We start from the raw sequence: 24,464 nt of genomic DNA on the forward strand, positions 1-24,464 counted from the left end.
CAAGCTCTTGTTTTGCCAGACTGGAGCCTGGTAAGAATCAGGCTGTAGATCTTGGAAGCCATCATCTGGGATCCAGGAGGGAAGCAAACAAAGAGGAAAGAGATGGAGGACTGATGACAACATTTGTGACCCTGGATCCAGTCACCTCTTCCTGTGCAACAGCAAATCTGCCCTCTGAAATTCTAATGTAAGAAAAACCCACACTTCAAATGATATTTAGTATGTGAATTGACTTAAATTTATTAAAAATTTACATTTTCAGATCTCTTCGGCATCCTAAATTTATTAACAGACAGAGCAAAAACAGACAGAAATCATCACATAATCATTTGAATCTTAAATGGTACTACAAGTATCTAAAATTATTTTTATATGGGAAAATTAAGTTTGTTGGACATTTCAACATCATTATCAAGTCTCAATGTTTTTTTCAGTGTCCACATAATTTTAGTTCTGCTGCTCTGGGAGCCCTATTTTCATTTATTAAGAAAAATACATTTGAAAAAATACATATTATTTATATTAGGATTTTCACTGAAAAATACAATGAAGAAAACTAAGGCTTCCCCCACTCCCAGATTTAATATTTATTTTTTTCTCAATCAGTATATAGAGTTATCATATAACATAGACTTATTTAAAGCTATTTATAGAAGATAAATTTTAATGTAAAATAGCTTTTTAAAGTACAGCTCACATCTTTTTCAGTTTTACTCAGTATATGATTTTAAATGTCTGCATAGTTTATTAAAATTAATTCAAAATTAAAAAATTAATTCAAAGCACAAAGTATACTGAAGGCTGACAGTACAAAGAATTATCCATAAATGAAAAGTTTAAGCTACAGCTTTGAATGTTACAGTAGAAAAATAAGTAAGATAAGTGACACTCCACACACCTCTATCATTCACTGATTGGTCCCTGCCACGCTGTACAAACATGTTTGTGTCTAATTATACAATTTACCTCTATTAGATGTTGACTGGTGTCCATTTCTGGGTGTTTTTCATATACATTATGTGAATATCTTGACAACAGTTATTCCTATTCAAATTGCTCTTTAAAAGTAAAGGCAACAGGTCTTAATGGCAGAAAAAAAACCAAGCAAGCTATGACAACACTCCAGTACCTCTAGGAAATCCTTATCAATTTCACATGGATGGATTTTGCTCCAAGCTGGGAGCTCCAGAGTCAGTAGGCAAAGTGAATCACTTATGCAATACTTCTATGAGGAAATGATTGATTTGGAAATCTTGTGCTTTTACTATTATTAGCATTAATTACTGCTTGCAAATAGTGTTACCCAAAGCAGGTGCATTTAATGATCCTATCTTAAAATACCTGACAGGGAAAACAGCAAAACATCATAGCTATTTTTACCTCTTGTTGTTATGGCATTGAGCCTACAAAAACACTTACAATTGAGACTGTGACAAAATTGGTTTCTTCTCCTCAATAGCTACACATAGAACACTAAGTAACTTCTGGAGATTAGAAAGAGAGTTTTCCAGACAGGTAGGTGCTTTTGAAATTGGTACAAATAGACAAAGAAGTAACCTGAAAAAAAATCACATTTGTATTTTTTTTCTTAAAGAGTGTATCCTAAATATGACTTTTTAGGAGCACTAACTATCCTTTTTGCTATAACTGTTACGAGTTTCATTCCTGAGATTTTTGGAGTCAATTACAGTTCTTAAAGTACACAAAGAGGAAAGAAATGTTTTTCCCACAAGGGAGGCTGAACTGTTGGTCAGCATCTCAGCCAGTTACTTTCTGTTGTTTTTCCATACATCAGATTTTTCATTTGGGATATATTTACATTGCAATTTACTCCTTAACTACCAATCCTCAAATATATCACATCTTTAAAGAGCTGAAATGTTCAGCTGAAAGATGGTATATAAGGAAAAGTTATTGTTACTAACCACTTGCCATTGTAGGTAGTTTCCCACTTTAAAGTGGGGAATGTAGAAACAAATGAGTTTTTATATCTGGTTTGATTTAAATAACAATTCAAGTATCTCCTTTAAAAAAATGATGTTCTGAAAAACATTAATATTTATGAACCACAAATTTAAACACATTTTCTGCAAGGCAGAATATTCCTTGAATATCCTTTGTTTTAATCATTACTTAGACTATAAAGAGCAAAACCTGGCTTTGGTCCACATCATATCTTGATAGTTCCTAATTTTTTTATCTATACACTTAACTAATCATTTAGAAAAAAATGAACATCAAATGCATGAAGGAAAGCTTCAAACAATAACATTTCATTTAAGAAGCTATATTCAAATGAAGATATGGTCTGAATATAAGTCATTCATGCTTAGTCTCAGTGATGGATGATATATAAGATGTTCACTGAGTTTTTGTGTGGAACGGAATTGTATCATAGTTTTGAAAATGAATTCCCTTAGAAGTTGTGATCTTCATAATAGCGCCATTTAAAGCATCATCTTCAATGAGTGTTATTAATCCATTGGCAATCATCGATGGACTGAAAATAAAGGAAACATTGGTGTTTTAAAACTAAAGATGAGGCACAATTACTACTTCGTTTTGAATTACTTTTGAAGAATCTATTACCTTTCACATATAATAGGGAAACGTATATCATGAAGCTATTGCTCCCTCCATTTTTTATTCAACTAGATGTTAACTAAATTATATGATAAATTTAGTGGTAGATTTCCATGCCTAACCTTCTGTCATTTTGACAGGAAGGATTTTGTGAATTTATATTTATTATTTACATTAAGAAAATAATTATTTTCTCATCTTTACCCTATCAGTAGACCTTAGATTCATCAGACAGAAGTGTAATTAGAGTGAAAGTACAAAGAATTATAGCTAACATTTACTGAACGTCTATTATGTGTTGTTGTTTTAAGTACCTTACATGTATCAACTTATCTGTGGACTTTTAAAAGTCCCCTAAGTTTGTTTTAGCATCATCTCCATGTACATTTGAGAAAATGGAGTACCTAGAAGTTGACAGATAAGTTCATGGTGAGTGGTGGAGCCAGGATTTGAGTTTAGATGGTCTGGTTCCTTCAACAAGATAGCTATAACTCTGTTCTGTGGAACCTCAACTGCTCTAACTCAGACGTTCACTAAACATGTGTATAGATCAACTGTTTCGTACGAAAATGGTTGAAGTTAGGGGGCCATGTGAAATTTCACATAGGGTATATGTGACTATTGCTTGGAATTTAGGCAGATAAGGTATCATTGCTTCTAAAGGTAACTCAACATCACCTTATAAATACCTGATTATGGCTGAAGGTATTAATGATGTGTTATCTATATCTCAAAGCAAAATTTACAACATACAAGCATATTCCATTTAGAAACCTGGAAAAATATTTTCTTTCAAAGAGTTCACCAAACCAAAACTTTGAAGCTTGCATTACATTTCTCACATTTAAAAGTTTATTTTTTCCCTTTTTATTGCTTATGTCTACATACTACTTTGCTTTATCATATAAAGGAAGAAAGGTATAGTTTTACTTACTCCAAAATTCCATAAAATTTCATCATATCCTTGATATGATCCTTATATTCTATATATTGTCCCATGTTTTCTTCTTTTTCAATGGATTCAAGGATGGGCGTATTAACAAAGCCTGGGCAAATGGCATTCAGTCTCACACCACTGTTCATAAGGTTAGCTGCCATCTGCCAATTAGAAGTAGAAGGTTGCAGATTTAAGTAGTTTTGTAAATGTATAGCACAGGACAAACTGATAATTAAAGCTATTTAAAAGTCTCTGATGAGAAAAATACTAGTCAAATAGCTTTCCAGTTATATAACAATGATAACGTTAAAGTTGACTGATAGCAGAAATTAAAAGAACACATATTTAAAGAGCTGAATTAATTCCTGAAAATCTTACTTAATTTTTTTAAATCAATACTACTGGGCAATTCCTGAAAATATATAATTACCTACGTTGCTCTTATCTACTGAACTCTGCAGGAACCTAAAAGTGAGAAGCTGAGGCGTAGAATTAATATCCCAAGTGTTTTTTCAAAGATGAGGGTTGTATAACAGAGAATATTTGCTTGAAAATTACTGTTAGTGGAAAGTTTTAGAACTTTCATTGATTCTCAAGATACTCTTAACAATCTGCACTATCCAGAAGACAATTTCAGTATTTTCAGATTAACATTCTTTGACTTAATTTTCAACCTATTGATTTTATGCGAACTATTTGTAAACCAAGTTGTAGTCAAGCCTCATGCTTTGTGGATTCCATTTGCTTACTTGCTAAAATTTATTTGTAACCCCAAAACTCAATACTTGGGGAGTTTTTGGGGTCATTTGTGGACAAGCACAGAGGAGTGAGAAATTTAAGTTACCCGACTCATACGTTCCAGCCGAGGTCAAACCAAATAACGCTCTGCTTTCTTGTTGCAGCTCTTTTACTACAAAAGTGTCCTTTTCGCAGTATATTTAGTCCATGTTTTTCTCATGTTTGTGCTTTTTGTTGATGATTCTGCTATTTAAAATGCCCCCAAGCATAGTGCTGAAGTGTGGTCTACTGATCCTGAGTGCAGGAACGCTGTGATGTGCTTTATGGAGAAAATATGTGCATTAGAGAGGCCTCCTATACCATGAGGAGTAAGTGCTGTTGGCCTTGAGCTCCGTGTTAATACAATACATGTTAAATAAGGCATCTTTAAACAGAAATTCACATAAAACAAGGCTGTGTATTGATCGGTTGATCAAAATGTTGTGACCAGAGGCTCGCAGGAACTTCATCCTGTATTTCCCCTAGGAGCAGTGGTTCTGTATTTGCTAATTCAGTGTTTGCAAGTGATTTTATAGAGCATAACTACTGTGAATAATGAGAATTGACTGTACAAGTTTCCAGTCTTGTCACTGTAATTACAAAATTTCTGGTCTTTAAGATTTACCTGGCTTGTAATAGCTTTATGTGTTCACTAAAAGTCAAATTAAAGATTAAGTCTTTGCAAATTAAATAAAAATTTCCAATCAACTTAAATTAAGATTGTGAGAACCGCTTGTCTTCCTTTTGGTTGAACATTTACATTTCACACACCTGTTTTTTCCATCCCTATATTTTTTCTCTCGTTGATGTTTTCCTCTTTATCTGTGTGGCCTCTCTCTTTGTCTCCCAACTGCCCTTTCCTCTTCTCCCATTGTCCTCTCTAATACATTCTCCAAATAGCACCAGAATAATCTTCTTAAAATGGAAATCTGATCTTGTCACTCCTGTGTATAAAAGACCCATGGATGGCTGCACTTAAAATCTAAGCTAATTCCTGCGGCCCCTAATCCCCTTTTGCTCTGGCTCCTGCTTATATCTCCAGTCATTCCTCATCCTACTTCCCCCTTGCTCGTCAAGCTCCCTTGAAGCTGCCTTTTTTCCAGTTATCATGAAAAGGCAAGCATTCTCACTTCACGCTATCAATGCACGTGGTCAGTTAGGTCTAAGATATTTTTCCAAGCTCTGTTTACCTTTCACCCTAGGCCTTCATGGACACATCATCCTTGACTACTCTACCAAGTGATGCCTGCCCTACCCCTCCTGCCCACCCCCACACTCTCACTCATTTTAATCACATTCCAGTGGCAGGCAATGTTTGGAGTATACTGTGTATTCTACTTAAGGAAGCCTGAAGTTAACAATTTTGAAATTTGCAGTCAATTTTAAAGACAAAGTATATCTTCTCATTATTTACCCTTAGGATATTTTTCAACAACACATCAGTGTCTAGAATCTACTTCCTTTTAAAAATGATCTGTTCTTGATTTGGTTCTTTATGTGACCTGAAAACTATTTTTTATAATAAAGATTGAAGTATAACATTATTTTTCTATTTTTTTCCATAGGTATTGAACTCTCAATTTATTCCCTTGTACTTTACAGAACTCATGTTTCATATCTGTACGTAAAGAGGAAAAGAGACACTGTGGCTGTCAGATCCTCACCGCTGCTGAGCGTGTGAATCCAATTATGCCGTGCTTTGAGGCACAATAAACAGGCTGCTGTGCAACAGGAATGAGCCCTGAAACACACAAAAAATTCAAACAATTTTATTAAAAAATAAGCAGACAAATCCCCATAATTGCTATGCAAATGAATACTTTGTGCCTGTTCCGTTTTAAGATCAATCTAGAAAATACACTAAAACAATCAGCAGAAAACTTTGTAAAACTCACTAGCCTTAGCATGGTTTATTCCTTCCATGACCTCTGCTATTCTGTCCAGACTTTATGGTGGGTAAGTTATAGCCTAGGGAGGCAGCCAAGAGGGATATATAAGTTTTTCTGTCTCCCTGACTTTCTGTCAAGAGAAGTTGATGTTATTTAAAACACCAAAACAGTCATCTTTAAATCCTGTAAGTTACCATCTAATTTTCAGTTTTTAAGTCCGGATTTTAAAAGGTATATATTTCACATTTTTTAAAGCTTACAAAAGGCTGAGCTTAAATTGCTTAAATGGGATTTGGAGATTATTTGTCTTTGCTATAAATTAGTATGCATTTCCCAGTCACCAACAGCACTGAATGATGCCTCTAAGTGTTTAAGTGAATTTGTTTTGATTTTGATCTGTAGTAGATGCCTACGTCCTATGACCTCGGAAAAGAAAACCAGAAACAAAAATGTGTAGTCTTATTCTATTTCCATTCATACTTATGTACTCAACAACAGAAGTCAAGCAATTTTAGAACTGGTTTAACTTTCCACATATACACAATAGCAACTGTTCAAAAATATCATTACATTCATAGTCTGGAGAAAAAGTAGTAGTATAGCAGGTATGGCAACTTCCCCTACTTACTGGCTCAACCGCCCAAAAAGAAACAAGAGAAGAAAAACCTATTTTACTGTGGTAACTATTACTATCAAGATTATTTCTCCTAATTGTCAATTGTCTATCTAATCAACAGAGAAGCTTTTAACTAGAGCCATTTGCATATTCCAGTTATTAACCAATGTCTTGAATTAACTCGTTTTAATATTTTTTAAATTTTTGATTTCTCTGAGTCAAGACAGGGATCCTTGATTACTATAATTTTATTAATATCAAATGTCATCCTAATAATACCAAATTAGCCTGCTGAGATGCACTCATCCCCACCCAGCTAACTAGTCCCAGAACGCCAACAGTCAGTTGAGCGTGTTGTGCCAAAGTTCAGCAATAAATGCACACCGTAACCACTCCCTGGGTGCCTGCCAGGCCTCAATTTATAAAGTATGTTTGCTCAAGAGCAGTTTAAGTCCTTGAGGATGGCAGGTCACACATAGTGGGTCCACCCAATGATCTCAAAGTACAGTAACTTGTAGTTCTCTCTTTGTTTTTTTTTTTTTGGTTTAAGCAAAATGTCTAAGTTAATTAAACTTGTTGGTGTCAGTCAACAAGAATTTATGACGACTCTACAGGGTACACAGGTGTATTAGGACTTCGAGATAAAGGGAATAAATAGGTGCAGCCAGGCGTTGCTGCTTTTTGCTGTTAGAAGTTAGTCGCTGTCTTACTCACCCCTTAAATGTTTATGAGGCCAAGGCAGTGGTTGTAGGATGGTATTCATGGATTGCAGGAAATGCAGAGGGAACCTTAATCAGAGATAAGCTAGCTGACACAGTCACATAAAGCACAAGGATGCTGCTCATAAATGTTGTCAAAGATGAATTTGGAATGAATTTTTGTTGCATACGTGGAGGTACTGAACTTCTGAACCCAAGCTAGTTCAAAGTGTCACAGAAGTGAGATAAATCAAATACTGTCATGTTGGTTCTGTTTAAGCAGCAAGCACAAAGCATGCACCTTCCTTTCAAGGTAGAATGGTAAATGCAAACAGAATGTGAAAGAATTTGTTTGCAGTTTTAAAGTGGCACTTGGTTTTATGAATCTCGTAACATTCTAATGACATTTTCCCTGCTATCCTGCAAAATGTTTACTCTTGCATTACTTTCACTCTCTGATATTAGATTCCAGGCTGCATAAATCAATTTCAGACATTCAGAAACCAAGCGTCCTTTTTTCTTTAACTTTTTTTTACAGCTGTATTGAGGTATAACTGACAGAAAAACTTATATATCCCTCTTGGCTGCCTCCCTAGGCTATAACTTACCCACCATAAAGTCTGGACAGAATAGCAGAGGTCATGGAAGGAATAAACCATGCTAAGGCTAGTGAGTTTTACAAAGTTTTTACAAAGTGTACATATTTAAAGAGTACGGTTTGGTAAGTCTTGACATATGTATACACCCATGAAACCATGACCACCATCAAGATAATGAAAATATCCATCACCCTGAAAGTTTCCTCGTGCCCCTTTGTCATCCCTTCTTTCTGCCTTTCTCCTCCCAAGGCAACCACTGATCTGCTTCATGTCACTACAGATTAGTTTGCCTTTTCTAGAAGTTTATATAAATGTAATCATACAGTGTAAACTCTTTTTGGGTCTGACTTCTTTCACTTAGGATAATTACTATGAGGTTCATCCACGTTGTAGTGTGTATCAATACCTCATTTTTTTTTCTCTTTTTGTTTTCTTAAAACTATTCCACAGTGAGGATATACCCATCAATTGCACATACATTCACCTGTTGATAGATATTTGTGTTGTTTCCAACACTGGGGTACTACAAATAAAGAGAATTCTATTTAGGCAAGTTGTAGTTAGTTTATTTGTCAGAGACTTTTGCTTTATCTCCCCAGCACATATAGATTTTAACCGTTGCTGCTTATGTTTTGAACAGGTGGGGTGGTTAGTGATTCACAGCGCTTTCCCTTCAACTTGCCAACTGACTTTCAATGTAGAAACTGATTATCTTTACCTCAGTTTGAGGCTTTGAAAGGAGGTTAAATGGAGAGAGAAAAGCTTTTTTTTAAGGTTTCTGTCTTTCTTCTCACAATGATTTTAGTTGGGGCGGAAATATTTCAGAAATCCAACACTTTCCATTGGATCTTAAGACTCATTTTTTCCTTTAAAAGTATAATATTCTTGCTATTGTGGTTTAGCTCCACTATTGGTGAACCATACTTCTGCTCCTTAGCTTAGAGCCGCAACAACATCTGCTGTTTCTATGTGCTTCAAATAAAAATGGGTTCTGAGACTGATAATCAGAGTCAGCACAGGGGGTTGTGCAGGGTGAGTATTATGATATGACTCTGGGGACATCATTCCCATGGCCGTTTGTGTAAATTGTGCCCCCAAAAGTTCCTGCAATTTACAACCTGCACAACTCTACATGGCAGCCCTGTCTGGTAGAGGAGGATGACTGAGGCAAAAGGGACTGAGAAGGATGAACCAGTGGAGGTAGGAAGAAAACAAGGTAAGCATTGTGTCATAGAAATTAAAGATGGAAATATTTTAAGAAGTCTAGAGTGGTTTCTGTTATCAAGGGCAGACATATGAAAATTGCTGTCTTTGAGATATGGACATGTCTCAATATCTCTTGTCTAAAAATAGTACGTCTCTTGGTCTCCTATCTTTCTCCAGCTACCACTCCATTTCTCTTGACAAACAAAAGTACTCAAAAGAGTTATTATATTCATCATCTCTATTCTCTTCACCTCCCATTTGCTCCTCAACTCTAGTTAGGCTTTCATCCAACCACTTCAGTGAAACATATCTTATAGAAGTTGCCAATGACCAACAACTTGCTAAGGCTAAATCTCTTGTCTTCACCTTGCTTCATTCCTTCCTCAGCAGCAACCAAGACAGTTAATTATGCTTTCCTTGAAACACTTCCCTATTTATGCTGATGTCCTTCTACTTCACACTTACTAGCAGTTACTTCCCCACATCCTTTGCTGGCTCTGCTTCAGTGACCGACCCATCAATATGCTGGAGAACTCCAGAGTTACCCCTGGCCCTCTTTGCTTTTTCTATGCACACAGTCTTTCCCTAGCTGACCTTATCCACTCCTGTGGATGAAATTCATTCCCTCAGTGTCTCTTTCTTCCTCATACACACACACACACACACACACACACACACACACACACACATGCAATTCTCAAATTTAAATTCCAGATCTCCAGCCAGGATCCCTTACTCGGTCTCAATCTCCAGAGAGGGAGCTTTGGAGCTTTGGGTTATTTATTGACATTTTTCCCATTAGTTTTCTTTCCTTACAATATGGTGTGTGCTCATTCAAAAGGTTTTATAGGAGTGAATTCATTTTAGAAATACCTGTTTGGTACCAATTAAATGCCAAATACAAGGAAAGCATGTTTTAAATACAGTCAATTAAAATATCTAAAACCAATGGGAGGACCACTATTTTATCATAATGTTATTTCTTATAATATTTAACCATTTAAAAATGTCCTTTTAATGGAATTTGTCTGGAGAGATTATAGCACAGTGGTTTGGACTTTGGGTGCAAGACTGGCTGAGCTCAACCTGAATCCCCCACAGTGAGCTATATTAGCCCTTTAGAGGGGTGACTGCTGTGTACTACAGTGCTATTTTTCTGTGAACTACACTAGTAATAGTAGCTACTGTGAGTCTTGAATGAGGTAATTACATAAAATACTTAAAACAGTGCCTGGCACATAATAAGAACTACTATTTGCTATTATTTTTATATAAATATAAATTAAAGTTAAATATTTTTCCTTACGATGAAACACCTCAAAGTCTTATTTTATTGACTTATTTACCTGTTTATCCACATCTTGCCTTTTTATATATCTTTTACGCTACAATGCCACAAATCTGGTATAGTGTCCTAACTTGGCTTGGTTTCTGAAACTTGGCAAACTGTGGAATGTTGCTAATCCTAATTCAAAAGTATTTATAGAGGTGCATTCATTTAAGAACTATGAATTTAGTACCTTTTAAGTACCAAGGATAATGAAGTAGTATTTTAAATACACTCTATTGAAATGTGTAAAACCAATAGGAGGACCCCTGGTGGAGGGGTAGGGTAGAACTCCATTGACTGAACAGCCAAATCAACCCATCGGACTTCACAGAGAGGTTGCCAACATAATAACTACAGTATCAGTTGCTGGAATGAATTTGGGTTTTTTAAATCTTGCAAATTAATTCCCACATTCACAGGGAAATTATTTTGTCTTAATGTTACAGGATTTAAGAACAACAAAACAAAGGAACTGTGACAATGAGAGAGCAGTCTCTAACAAAATGTCATTTTGGTTAATGTGAGAAATCTTGTGCTTAAAAATGGATAGTTTATATTAAAAAGTTAAGAACACATTTTTCAATACTTATTCTAGGCCCAGCATTGTACAAGTTTATTTATAGAATTGCAAAACAGCTCTTTCCAAATTCTAACACATCTAATTAGTAGCAGGTTATGTCTGTCATAAATGGACACAGATTTAGAAAAAAATTATCCATAGAAATTCTACCCACAGAGAAATATTTTCTACAGCCACTCAGTATAATAACACCAAATGGCATTGACAAGATAATTATAAAAAAAAAAATTTAAATATCTGAAAATTACATATGCAATTATAGAACAAATAAGGCAGTCACTTAGAAAAAATATAATTTCCATTTCCACATTAGTTCTTCTATCTTTAATATTCTTTCTAGTTATATTTATAACAGATAACTTTAATCTCTACATCTCATAGAAAGTAAAAAGCTCAAAAAGGTTTTATGCAAAAAACTGAGGGCCGGCCCCGTGGCCGAGTGGTTAAGTTCACACGCTCAGCTTCGGCGGCCCAGGGTTTCACTGGTTCAGATCCTGGGTGTGGACATGGCACCGCTCATGGGGCCACGTTGAGGCGGGATCCCACATGCCACAACTAGAAGGACTCACAACTAAAAATATACAACTATGTACTTGGGGGATTGGGGGAGAAAAAGCAGGGGAAAAAAAATAAGAAGATTGGCAACAGTTGTTAGCTCAGGTGCCAATCTCTAAAAACAAAAAAAAACCCTGAAATTTTCTCAGACAGGCAACTGTATTGACTCCTTAAACACATTTTTTTCTTTTTTTAACGGATAGGAACCCATGTAAAATAGGCTATACAGAAGTGCTAAAGAAATTCAACTTGGGAAAATAAATTGAGAATTTAAGGATACTGTTCTTTGCATGATAAAACGAGCTCAGCAGCTGTGCCAAAAAGCAGAAATCTGAATCTTTCCAATTTTCTTCATAATCAAAAAAGAAACTGTCTACCCATCTTTCTGTTTTTAACCATAACTTCTCTAATATGAGGAAAAAGGGAGAATTAGTGAGAATCTATTTATCTACGTTTGTGCAGAAAGCTGACCAAAGTAACTAGTGGACTTCCTCATTATGTGATTTTTCCACATAAGAGAACACCTTATCTGACAGTGCTTTTTTCCTTTAGTCTCATGTTTGCCACTACCAAATCATGTTTTAAAGTGTGACATGACATAAAAGAGTGGCATAAGCTTTCATAACAATACTACATCTTCTATAATAAAAATCTTTACAGAAAGGAAATTTTGTCTGTTAAGAATTAACTTAGTTAATTTTGAGAAAGTAAATCCTAATGTCCCACCAAAATCCTCCTTCCTAAAAGTTCAGCCATTGCCTATGCTGTGATCAGAGGAAACTGAGATGACCTTCCTTAGACACTCAAAGAATATCCCTATGCAAACTAGAGGCTGGCTCCTCAGTGTGGTGCAAGGACTGGCATCACATCAGAATTTCAGGAGCAGAATTTCAGGACACAGCCCAGACCCACTGAGTCAGAATCTGCATCTGAACGAAGTCCCTAGGTAATGTCTACGCATGTTGCATGTTAAATTCTAGAAGACTATTTATTTCCTAATAGTCTTTTTTTCCCCATGGCTAGGAAACTCCAAATCTTTTATCCATTCCTCAAAAGGCCAATTTATTAATATCTCATCTTTCCTACTGATTCCTTCCACTCTGTGTCTTTTTAATAATTTAAAGCCATAAGACAGCAAAATGGACACCATGAGGAACTTTGCCAGTACTAAACAAGAAACGTGGCTCACATATTCATAACAGCTGGCATCTGACCAATTAAAATCCAGATAAGGTAAGTTGATCCATTCCATGACACACACTAAAATATAGCCAAATAAAATTGCTTTTATTACTAGTGCTAATTCTTACCACATTTTCCAAGTAATGTAATCTAGCTTCTGTTTGAAATTAGTTGTTCAACTACATAATTAAATTGGAGATAATTAAATTGACTTCTACAGTAGGGATTTGTAAGAATTAGATGTCATATAGCCAATAGTTTATTGCAACGCCTGGAACTTGTCAGTTGCTAAATATGTCGGGCCCTCTTCCTTATATCAGGAATATTTGCAAAGGACGGTACCACGTGATTTTCTTAGTTTTGGCCTGGTGATTAAGGAAGGTGATCAATGCTTTAACTCACCTGAAATTTCTGGTCTGTTGTGACATTCCAGTCCAACTTCTGCTCTTCAGGTCATGGGAGTTCCAATGCCTTTCAACTCAATATCATGTTTCTGTTTAACTAGTCTATGCTATGCTAACGAATTAGTTCTGCCACATTGATAACAGATCCTGATATATAGTTTTGGGGGTAGAAAATTTGCCTAGTTACTTTTATATCCCCATTTCCTTTCTGTAAATGCTCAACATGTTTGATTAACTTTGTTACTTAAAGTGGTAAATTTAACACTTCCTCCTTAATACAAACTGCAAGCTAATTATATTATTTTAGACAAAATTTATAGCTCAAGTGAGTACATCACTGGCCTGGTATTTAAGACACACTAGAAAAAAATCTCTGTTGTTCAAGTGTTTTCTTCAGACTCTAACGTTTTCAACTCACAGCAAATAAGACTCTCAGAGGATCTCTCATAGAATCTCATGCCACGGAGTAACTTACTTAGAGGCACAGAGAATGCCCCAGTGAACACCAGGACCTCAGTACCTGAGGATGTAGGTGGATGGAAATGGACTGGTAGGCAGATTCCTTTTCTTGTGATAACTACATTGTCCTTCCCACTGTTTGAAGCAACTCAGTAAATAAGAAGCACCCTTGATTCCTAAGGGATGTCTTGTGGGAGTACAGCTATTTAATAATCTGCATTAAACCAGACTTCACTCTTTTCTGTTGTTCCTTCTAATTTTTTCTTTTATAATAGTTAAGGATAGAAGTGGCAAAAGTCAGTGCAGGCTTATATATTATGTTTACAAACGAAAACTCATATAGAAGAGTCCATGTGGTTAATCATGATCAGAACAACTCCTGAGACTCCAGACTGGAGCACACCCTTCCCTCACTATGCTGAGGAATCACGCTCAGCTTTAACTACTCCTCTGTTTGTTAAACTTATTAATTGCATCTGATACTCACCTGCGTCAGTGGTCATTACTCATTGACTTCTCTGCCCAAACCAGTGTGTCAACTTAAGGTTTTACTATGACAGTGAAGGTCTCCACTGAATTTATGCAAGAGATCATGAAGATAGACTGTGGTTGAGTTGAATATTACCCACAGCTATTTCTTTAATAGAGTGAGGAATAGGGGCAAAACAGGAAAAATCTGTGAGGAAGAAAAGTTTGGAAAGCACAAAGAAGCAAACAGAAATACTTTTCCTACAATTTTATTCATCAATTATACCTTAATAAATCTATGAAAAACAAATAAATGCTTGGATTCTGGTAATTCCTCAAAGACTTTTTTGGCCATCTGACCTCTACCAACACATTCTGACTTCAAGGGTATAAAATGGTTGGTAACATTTCTGAGGAAAGTGTGAAGACTGAGAAGTCCACATTTTCTTCTTCTGCTATTAAAAAACCCTGAATTTTTATCAAACTAATCTCTTTATGGGAAGAATAGAAGCTGTTAGTGAGTGGATAAAATACAAGACATTTTAGTACTCTTTCTGAGATGAGGGCACCTTAGTGACAAAGCCCTGGGAGGAAAGAGAGGTGGCAGGGGCTGTCCGGATTGGCCAGTGGTAACTAGGAAACAATGCAAATGCACCAGGTGTGGGATCAGGCATTTATGAAGGGAGGTGCCTTCCCCTCATAATGACGAAGGTACCAAATCAAGCAGAATGGACAAAGATAAACTATTTAACCATTATAAACATACTTACCCTGCCTGTCAGGAGGAATATCCAAGGGAGAAGCAGTCTGGCGTGCTATGACATTCATTAAATGTTAAGAGTGCCAGAAAAGTAATTTAAAACCAAACCTACATTATCATTGAATTTAAATCCATTCATTGTTCTATCTGCCTGATTAGAGAAAGATCCAATACAGTTTCCAAATATTGGCTTTGAGATAAGTAGGAAGAGAATTAACACCCAGGGGTGGGTAATGTGATAAAGCAAGCTCTTAGCCAAGAAAGCAAAATGGATGTCTAATTGTAATCCTTAAATTGCTCTTCTCAAATGGCGTGCTTTGACTTGTGACTTTGGTAAGCTCCCCAAACATTCTCAGGGCTTTACTATGGATGTCTGTCGAATGGGGCAAAAACTTCAAGATTAGTTTAGCACTGTAGTCTTGAGATTAAATCAGTGCCCAGGAGGCTGAAGATACTAGCAAATTACACTGCTTCAATAAAGTTATAGGGATTCAATTTCTTTTACTTCACAGTTAGGCTAAGATAGACATGGAGAGACAGATTAACAGACAAACTCATAGATAGAAGAGATGAATAATCTAATGGTTAAGACATAAGGGGTCTTGTATCCGGCTGCTTGCCTGTGAATTCCAGCTCTATTGCTTCCTTGCTGTGCAAGCTTGTGCAAGATACTTAAACTCTCCTGTCTTGATTTCCTCATCTGCAAAATAGAGACTACAGAATCTGCTTCACGGGGTTGTCGTGAGTATTAAATGAGATAATGCACACACAGTGTTTAAAATAGTATCACACAAACAGTGAGCGCTCAGTGAATGCTAATTGTTACTATATATTTAAATATGTTTATTGGATAAAAGGCAGTACTACATTGCATTTCTCTATGCTTTTTGGGGCAAGTAAGCCGCCTTTTATGGTGCAGAATCTTTCCCAGAGAGTCCTAAGTTGATCCAACCCTGAGGCTTTCCAGCCTTCCTGAGAATGAAATCAGTGCCTCCATCCGGGCCGGAGCTCCCTGTTGATGGTCATGGGTCTATAAGCTTTGCTAGCCCTCTTAGCTTCAAGAGAGAACCCCACAGAATTATCTCTTGATCACCACATTAGTTGTTTTTTACACTTATATTTTAAATAAAATATTAAATATTTCTTTTTAATTCTCTAATCATTTATGTATTTTTCCTCATGATTTTATTTCAAATTAGTGTAGCTTTAGCCTTGACAATTTGCCTTTAGAGTTTCAGCCTCCCAGAATCTAAACTTTGGCCATCTCTGGGGCCAAATATCTCTTTTACGTATTGCCCATGCTCTCACCTTTTAATGTATCCTTAAAATTGAAATATTATAATTTATAGGTAGACGTCATACTAGAAAAAATAACCAGATTACCCTGAAGAATTTATGGAACTAGGTCTATAATAACCTTAGGGATGTCATTCTGTCTTTAAGTAACCCAGAAAATGAGAAGCTAGTCTATTTTTGAGAACTGCTGAAGAAGAGGATATCTGTTTCCACCAGTGCTAGGTTTACACGGGTTTAAGGACCATCTGACAACGCTTCTCAGAGGAATGAGAAAAATGCCGAGAATCAGACACTGGTGTGGTCACAGGTACCTCCAAACCTGATTCCCCAAATACTACAGGAGCTGGCAGGTGAAGGACAGGGTGAGGGGTGGTGAGGACCTATTCTGAAACCAACCAGATAATTTAAGAAAGTTTCTCTATTTTTGGACATGAATAGGTTAAACTTTCTGTCAATACTGATCACACTTCTAAAACTTCATAATTTCACTTGAACTATTCAAGAACAATTAATGATTTTTTTCCCCAGAATTTTAAAAGTAAAGTCATCTGGCTAAGTTGCTCCAAAAGTTCCTGCCAAATATTTGCAGCTAATATTGAGTAATGTAGTAAATTACACTGCCCTGAATAAAACATAGTTTGGATTGCCTGTTGTGGCAAAGATGATGACTCTCCACCAAAGCCCATTCTTTCCTCAGGCACACAGCTAGACTACATTTCCTAGACTGTCTTGTAGTTGGGTGAGCCATGAGACCACATCTGTACTGGAACATGAGCAGAAGTGACATTTGCCGTTACTGGGCTGGGGATTTTAGAAGTGCAGCTATGCCTGCTCAATGTTCTCTCTCTTTCTGTTGGAGAGAAAGGAGTCCACTAGTGCCAGCATAACCTTGGCAGCTCCATGTTGGAGAGCTTCTGCCAGCCTGGTTTTCCAAATGACTGCATAGAGAAGAGGTTCTCTGAGACATGAATCTTGCCCTGGGCTGACATACGAGTGAGGAATAAGGTCATGCTCTATTTTAGCTGTTACATGTTTGGGTCTATTTATTATAGCAGTTTAGCATCAAAGGGTGGCAGAATATGCCACCCTAAAATATGCCACTTTGGCATAAGGATTATTTTGAGGTAAAAGAACTTGAAAAACTGCAGGTGCAAGTAAAGCACTGTGACCTCCCTTTTCTTCCTGAAAGCTGGAGACCAAACTCCAGTGTAGAAGATGCCTTCCTTATCCTGAGAGGAAAGAAACATTCCCACCACCAGAGACCAGGAGTCCAGGCCAAGAGAAGTCTGTACAAACAGACCTAGTTAAAATAAAATGACTCTTATCTTCTTTTAGTCTCCCCATACATTTTAGTTACTTTTCCACAATTGCCTCTCTTTGTTCAACTTAGTATATAAACACCTAGGCCTAGCCACTTCTTTGATCTTCACTTTCCTATTGAGGTGCCCAGGTATCTGTAAAAGTCTCTATGCTTTTCTCCTGTTAATTTATCTCATGGCACTTTAATTCTCAGGCCCAGCCAGAGACCATAAGAGAGTGGAGGCAAAGTCTGGCCTTCCCTACAGCATACCTCAACTATTATACACGCCATATTTTACAATTACACACTCTTACTAAAATTACATGGGAGTAGGGTGGCCTAACTTGGTTTAAGTACTTTTTACTTTGTCAAAGGTGCTTTCACATACATTACTGCTTAGGGGGTCTCACAACAAACTTTGGAAAACAATAACAAAATATAAATTTTTTAAAAATAATACTGCAGTAAGATAAAAACTATAAACATATAGTTCAAACTTTGGATATTATGCAATAGAAAATTCCACAAAGCCATTAAAAAAACAAAAAAATTAAAGTTTCAATTTCAAACCCAAGTTGATAATAAATATATTATAAAGATTTATTTCTGTGGTCTTAATTACCAATAAGAGATTGTTATTAACATAATAACTGTCCTTACCTGCTAAAGATGACATATTGATAATGATGCCGCCTTCACCTCCATTTTGCTTACTCATGTAATCCAAACCAAGATAGGTTCCACTGATAACAGACACCTAATCCAGAGGTATAAATGGGAAAAGCAACAGAGCCATTATACTTTACCATATAGTCAGACACCAAAGTTTTTATTGCTATCCCAGACACCTAGGGAGACTTTTGCAAATATTATCAATGAAAGATTTTGAAATGGCTTTTTCTTTTTTTAAAGCTAGTCATTGACCTTCATTTTCTTTTGTTTGTCTGAAGTTGTCTCTGCAACTTTATCACATCTCTGCAAAACTCTACTTCACTTAGTTGCCCAATCTGAGATTTTATGATTAAGGTTGTATTCCAATAGTGTTTTCTCAGTTTAACTCAATTCTTTGCATCTTTAAGAATTCTATACATCCTTCTTCTTTTCTAAATATTGCGTACAAAATTTATTTACCCTTCTTAGCATATGGTTCTTAGGTCCAGGTATTCCACATTCATCTGGTCCGTTTAATTATCCTGGCTTTTGGAATATATAATAGTGGATACTCTGAATTTCCTACACAGTTTTCATTGCCTTCTTTTTTCTCTCTAATAAAAACTTTACTTTGCATTTGTATCTACCTCTTCCCTACGTAATACATAGAAAGGTGGTCTCCCCAACTTTAGTATAGACATTGAATTAATCTAATTCAGTCATGGAAATCTCATTCTCCTCACCAGTGACTGGTTTAGGAGCTAGCATGTGACCCATTTCAGGCCAGTGAGACCTAAGGAGCAGTCAGCTGGTGGGGTCCGGGTTGGGTGGGGTGGTAGAGGAGGATGCTGCTGAGAAAATTTTGTTTACTCTTAAGAAAACCAGGAAGAAATGATTACATTAGTCCCTTTTCATCGCTTTGTATGGGTATGATGGCTGGAACGAACTGTTATATTGCTAGCATCATAAGATGAAACCATCAAGAAGGATGGCAGGTGGGAGAGATGAAAAGAAACTGGGTCCTGACAATGGTATCACTGAATTTTCGTGTCAAGCAATCCTGAACTCTGTGTTGTGTGAGATCACATAACCAGTTTACCCAGTTTGAGTGGGGCAGTTTCTGATACTTAGACATTTGGTCTTCAATAATGTCTGTCACCTAATTTTGTTCATCATCCCTGCAGCTGTCCTTTTGATGGTTTACTCTCCTTCACTATGCACCTCTACATGTAGGCACCTTTTCTGTTTCATTCTAACATTTAAGAATTCATCACTACCAAAAAGAACTTGTGATATGAAACATATTTGAAAACTTTTTTCCATTTTAGATTTAAGAACTCTTCTCCCTTCCAACTCAGACTTTTAAAAGGTGAAAATTTCCTTCTGACTTTTTACCTTAATTCCCACTTCTCTCATTCTTTACAATACTGCAAAGAAACTGATACAATAGATAATGAGTCTGAAACTGAGGGCACACGTTGGTGTTTACCTTCTTTTTATTTGAAAAAGTCCTTTTGGAGTTTTCTTGACAAACATTCAGAGTTGCCTCCCTACCTAATAGTAGTTCTAGAACAAAAAAGTAAATTGAAGATTCTATTCACTTGAAGCCATGTGTCAGTTTGATATTAATGAGGCTTAGGGAGAATGAGTAAAATCTCCACATGATTCCCTTTAAAAAGGAGAAACAAAACATTAATGGTTTATATAAGAAGGTAAAAATGGAGATGGCTGAAATTACCGAAGTCAGTCAGATTCTGTTAGTTTCTGCCCAAGTCTCCAGCATGTCTGAACAGAATTTCTGTTTATGCATATTGGCGCTATGCTTTTATTCTCAGGTATTTACAGCTTTGCTGACACCCGCTTTTATGTTTTCAACATCTACAAGATGAAGCCAAATAGAAAATTTGGGAATGTTTATTTTTTTTTAAAAGCACAATTTATTTCCAGGTCTTTGGTGAGGAGGACAAGGGATTATTTTCCCATCTATTATCAGATTAAGAACTGAATAACTTTTCAAATGAAAAAGTTCTTTGGCTAAATCTACAGGACAAGGGCTAATGCTTTGGCTCTATATACATGATTTCCTTTACTATAACAATATCTTCGTTATCCCAGATTGTACATTAAAGGAAGTGTTAGAAAACCACAGATAAAGTGTTTCCTGTTAATATTCTAAACATATGTTTTGTCTTTTGGAAATGTTTACATATTTTTATCGATTGGGTCATTATAATATCAAGCATCCAGGGAAAAAAAGAAATGAAAATCATAGACATGTCCTAGCTACAAAGACAAAATAGCTGGAATATATAGTAGTATTTTAGCCCATTTTGTGAAAGTAGTTAAAATTTTGTACTTGATTCTCAAAGAAAAGAAAATCTTATGTCTAATTTCACATAGAATAAAAACTCAATTATTGACAAAATGATCTAATTAACACGTGTACTCAATATTTTGGTTATGAAGAGACAACTTTTATGTTATACTGAAATTGTAATTATGTTGTATTCTAAATATTAAATTATTTTTCATTAATTATTCTACAATTATTATAATTATAATTATAATTAGTTAACTTAAAAAACACTCTCTTAAATTCCCTTACGCTGGGAATAATTCTCCAGTAATAAAGATAAATGGATAAATGGTAATAGCTTACTTAACTCTTTTTATCATGCATCGTCTTCCTATAACATATGTATACATACAAATATGTATGTATGCTCCTATAACATATACAGATAACGTGTGTGTGTGTGTGTGTGTGTGTGTACATTTGCTACTGAAAATTCCTAATATGTCATTTTCCTTATCTCCCTCCACTCTGGGATTCCTTTTAAGGTTATTCATGGTTCTTGTGCTACACTGTAATTTTTAAAATTCTGTTATCCAAATCGTGAAACTTTGCTTTTCAGGTTTCTTGTCTTTCCTCCAGACCAGTTGTCAAGGAATAATAATATAGATGACCATTTTTTCTGACATCCTTTTTTATCTTTTACTTTTTCATGTGAAAATTTTTTCCATTTGTGCTTATTTTGAGGGTAAATATTATTGTCTTCCCTCTTTCAGAAGCTACTTATAATTTAGCAAGTTCTGCCTGGCTATATTAGTTCAACGGGATCTTTAGATATCATAGAGTCCCAATAACAGAAAGTAGTTACTAATTTAACATGTAATCAACATCCTTGGGAGCCAAGAAGAGGGAGTCCATTTGACAACAACTTTTCTATCCATGTTCTCAACTCTTCAATTAGAGGAAGAGTAGGACACAGAAATCTACCTCACACAGAAATGAGACGGTGACAGTGAAGAATGTGTAGGTTTTTATACTCTGGGGGGGATATGCAATATATTGAGTGAATATTATGTAGTAGTGCTGTGCTGGATGCTGCATACAAATTATGGTTTATTTAAGCTTAATCATTCTTAGCGGTAAGGAGATTACATTCCTTCTTTCACAAACTGGGAAATTCATGATCAGAGAAATGAAATAAAAGTTCATGAATTCTAAATTCAGGACTGAAATCTAGTTTTGACTAGTTCTAAACGCATATCCTTTCCAATACGAATCTTTAGTCAACCGTTGTATTTCTGAGCTGTTTAATTTTTATTTGAATATACTAAGGGATTCAATATACATTAGTTATATGCCCAAGTTAGATTATAAATCCCACTCGGCTGGGGATGAGTCATTTGTGTTAATTAAATCTTCAAAATGTAAAAGAAGTACATTACAGAATGGCCTTATCAATATTCAAAGTTAAGTCTACCCTTGCCCAATTGCCACAGTAACCTTTGATAGTTATACAAAGACTCATTCTTTCCTGAACATTCTTTGTGAGCTCTGAGCAGCTATAAATAAGGCTGCTGCGGGTGGCTCCAGACTACGGAGGAAGCAAAGAACAGCCTAATGGAAACAAAAGCCTGGGAAGAGGTTTAATGTCTCTCTTGCGTGGGAAGAGTGGTGAGTTCTGCTGAGTGAAGAATAAGGAACGGGTAGGTCTGGTAAGGAGCAAAAGTGGAAGGACAGATGATACTGTTTAGCAACACTGATGTATTAGGAAATCAGCCAAACATTATATTAAAACACAAAAATGAATATCCATGTATGAAAAATATCACAGAATGGGAGTTTATTTATACAATAAATATTAATTAAACATCTACTGTGTACACAAAACAATAATTTTCTGCCTTGGAAGAGCCTATAGTATACTAGCATAAATTACACATGCATAAAAATAATTCTAATAAAATTTAAAAATTGGTAAGCCCTCTGAGAATGGTATAAATATGTTCAATAAGATGTCAGAAGAGGCAGAGATACGGGGTGAGGTTCTTTAACTAAGTGGTTACTCTCTGACAGGACCAGGAACATGGAAAAACATGCACAAGAACACATGTGCAATGTATAAGGAAGCAAAGTACATACAGAGCAGAGTCTAAAATTTTTTTATATGAACCACACACAAATATTTGCATTATCCTAACAGAGATAATCAAGTTGGAAGGACGATGATTGGTCAGACTCTAATCTACTCTTGCAATAGGTGTCGTAGGTAGAAGGGGAAGTAACATGCTTTTAAGTTATATATGAGTAACAAAGGTTATATCTTATTGTCTCTACATAAAATTAAATAAATGCCATCAGTCCCTGGAGTTAAGCTAAGGAGTGACCTATGTCAGCAGAGTCCAAAGAAAAATAAAGGTCAGTTAAATTTCAATGAGGAAGGATCTAGGAGAGTGAGTTGTAATCAAAGCAGCCAAATAAAATTCCCCTGGTCTTCCAGAATTTTCTATTTGCAGATAATGTAGGAACTTTCCAACTTGGAGCAGGTGTTTATTCATCCAGGCTATATGAAAGCAAACATGCCCTCTCAGCTGGATGAAGACTGATAATTAAAATCCTATTGGCTTTGTAATAATCTCTTCATTATTTTTCACATTTCTTTATACTAAATCTAATCATTGCACATTGTTTTCTGACATCTGATTCCTCAGGAAAGACACAGTCAATGTCAATTATAAATACATTGAATATTAGAACTTTATACCCTAGTGACTTTTATCTGTAAAATATCTGTAGATATCACTGATGAAACTATTAAAAGTATCAGTAGTGATACTATAGGCAGAAAGCGTCTGTGTAATTTGTTCTTTTTCAATAGCATAGTTCGATTAAAAAAATTCTTGCCACTTTATGTGGTTTTGGAGAGTGGCATAAGTTTACAAAAACATATTCTTAAAAATTCCTGAAGCTCCCAATTGGTTGTATATTCAATTTTTTTTGTTTTATCTGGCAGCCAGAGGATGCAATGAAATATGGTTCATAATAAGTTAGGGGTAACCACCAAAGATTAAATATAAAATGTACAGTTTTCTTACCAGCAGAAGAAAATTAAAGCTATCCAACAGAATTTAAGAAAGGAATGTCAAAAGGACAAAAACAAAAAGAGAACTTAGTAAATATAAAATATGAACTAAAGTGGAAGAAATAAATCCTAATAGAAGAGTAAAAATAAATATAAGTGGCTTAAATTCACAAATATAAAAAACAGATGTTTACAGATGTGATTTAAGAAATAAGATCTCACACTACACCACCAGCAAGAGATAAATTTAACCTAAAAAGTTACATACATTTTCAAAATAAAGTAATAAAAAAACATACGCCTAGGTAAATGTGAACCAAAAGAAAACATGGCTACCAATTTCATATATACGTGGAAATACAGAATGGATCAAAAACATTACAGGTTGCAAATTAGGTACAACTTAAAAAAAAATCAAAGACCAATAAATTATAATCACCAGCAATTTATGCTCCAAATATTGTAGGTTTATAATATAGAGTACACACTGACAGAATTACTGAACAAGGTAGGCAAATTAACATTTGCCATTTGAGATGTGATTGCCTTCTGTTCAAAAACTGACAGATCAAGGAGATAAAAGTAAGCAAAGAAATAATTGACATTCAAACCAAATAGGAATATTGTAAGAAAATTGTAAGCTATGTTCATTTATAAGCAGAGAGACACAAATATAAAATTAAATTAGGTTTTAACTAAGCAAATTCAATGGTGTATTAAACATTGATATACCATGATAAAGTGATTTAGCCAAGCCATGTAAGTATGTTTCACAGTCAGAAAATATTTCATTTGATTTCAC

The 24,464-nt window shown here is 35.4% G+C and overlaps 1 protein-coding gene across 1 annotated transcript in view; it reads right to left on the reverse strand.

Moving 5' to 3' along the window:
* Nucleotides 1-215: 215 nt before the first annotated feature.
* HPGD (15-hydroxyprostaglandin dehydrogenase) overlaps nucleotides 216-24,464 on the reverse strand; it is a 30,000-nt gene continuing 5,751 nt past the window's right edge. Inside the window, exons 4-7 of the mRNA XM_046657299.1 lie at nucleotides 18,300-18,396; nucleotides 5,962-6,038; nucleotides 3,518-3,681; nucleotides 216-2,500 (exon numbers count right to left, since the gene is read on the reverse strand). Of these exons, the coding sequence (XP_046513255.1) occupies nucleotides 2,362-2,500; nucleotides 3,518-3,681; nucleotides 5,962-6,038; nucleotides 18,300-18,396 (477 nt within the window). The 3' untranslated portion in view covers nucleotides 216-2,361. The remainder of the gene's footprint in view (nucleotides 2,501-3,517; nucleotides 3,682-5,961; nucleotides 6,039-18,299; nucleotides 18,397-24,464) is intronic.

Source organism: Equus quagga, chromosome 3 (assembly GCF_021613505.1).
Source record: "Equus quagga isolate Etosha38 chromosome 3, UCLA_HA_Equagga_1.0, whole genome shotgun sequence".
In the NCBI taxonomy this organism is placed as follows: domain Eukaryota; kingdom Metazoa; phylum Chordata; class Mammalia; order Perissodactyla; family Equidae; genus Equus; species Equus quagga.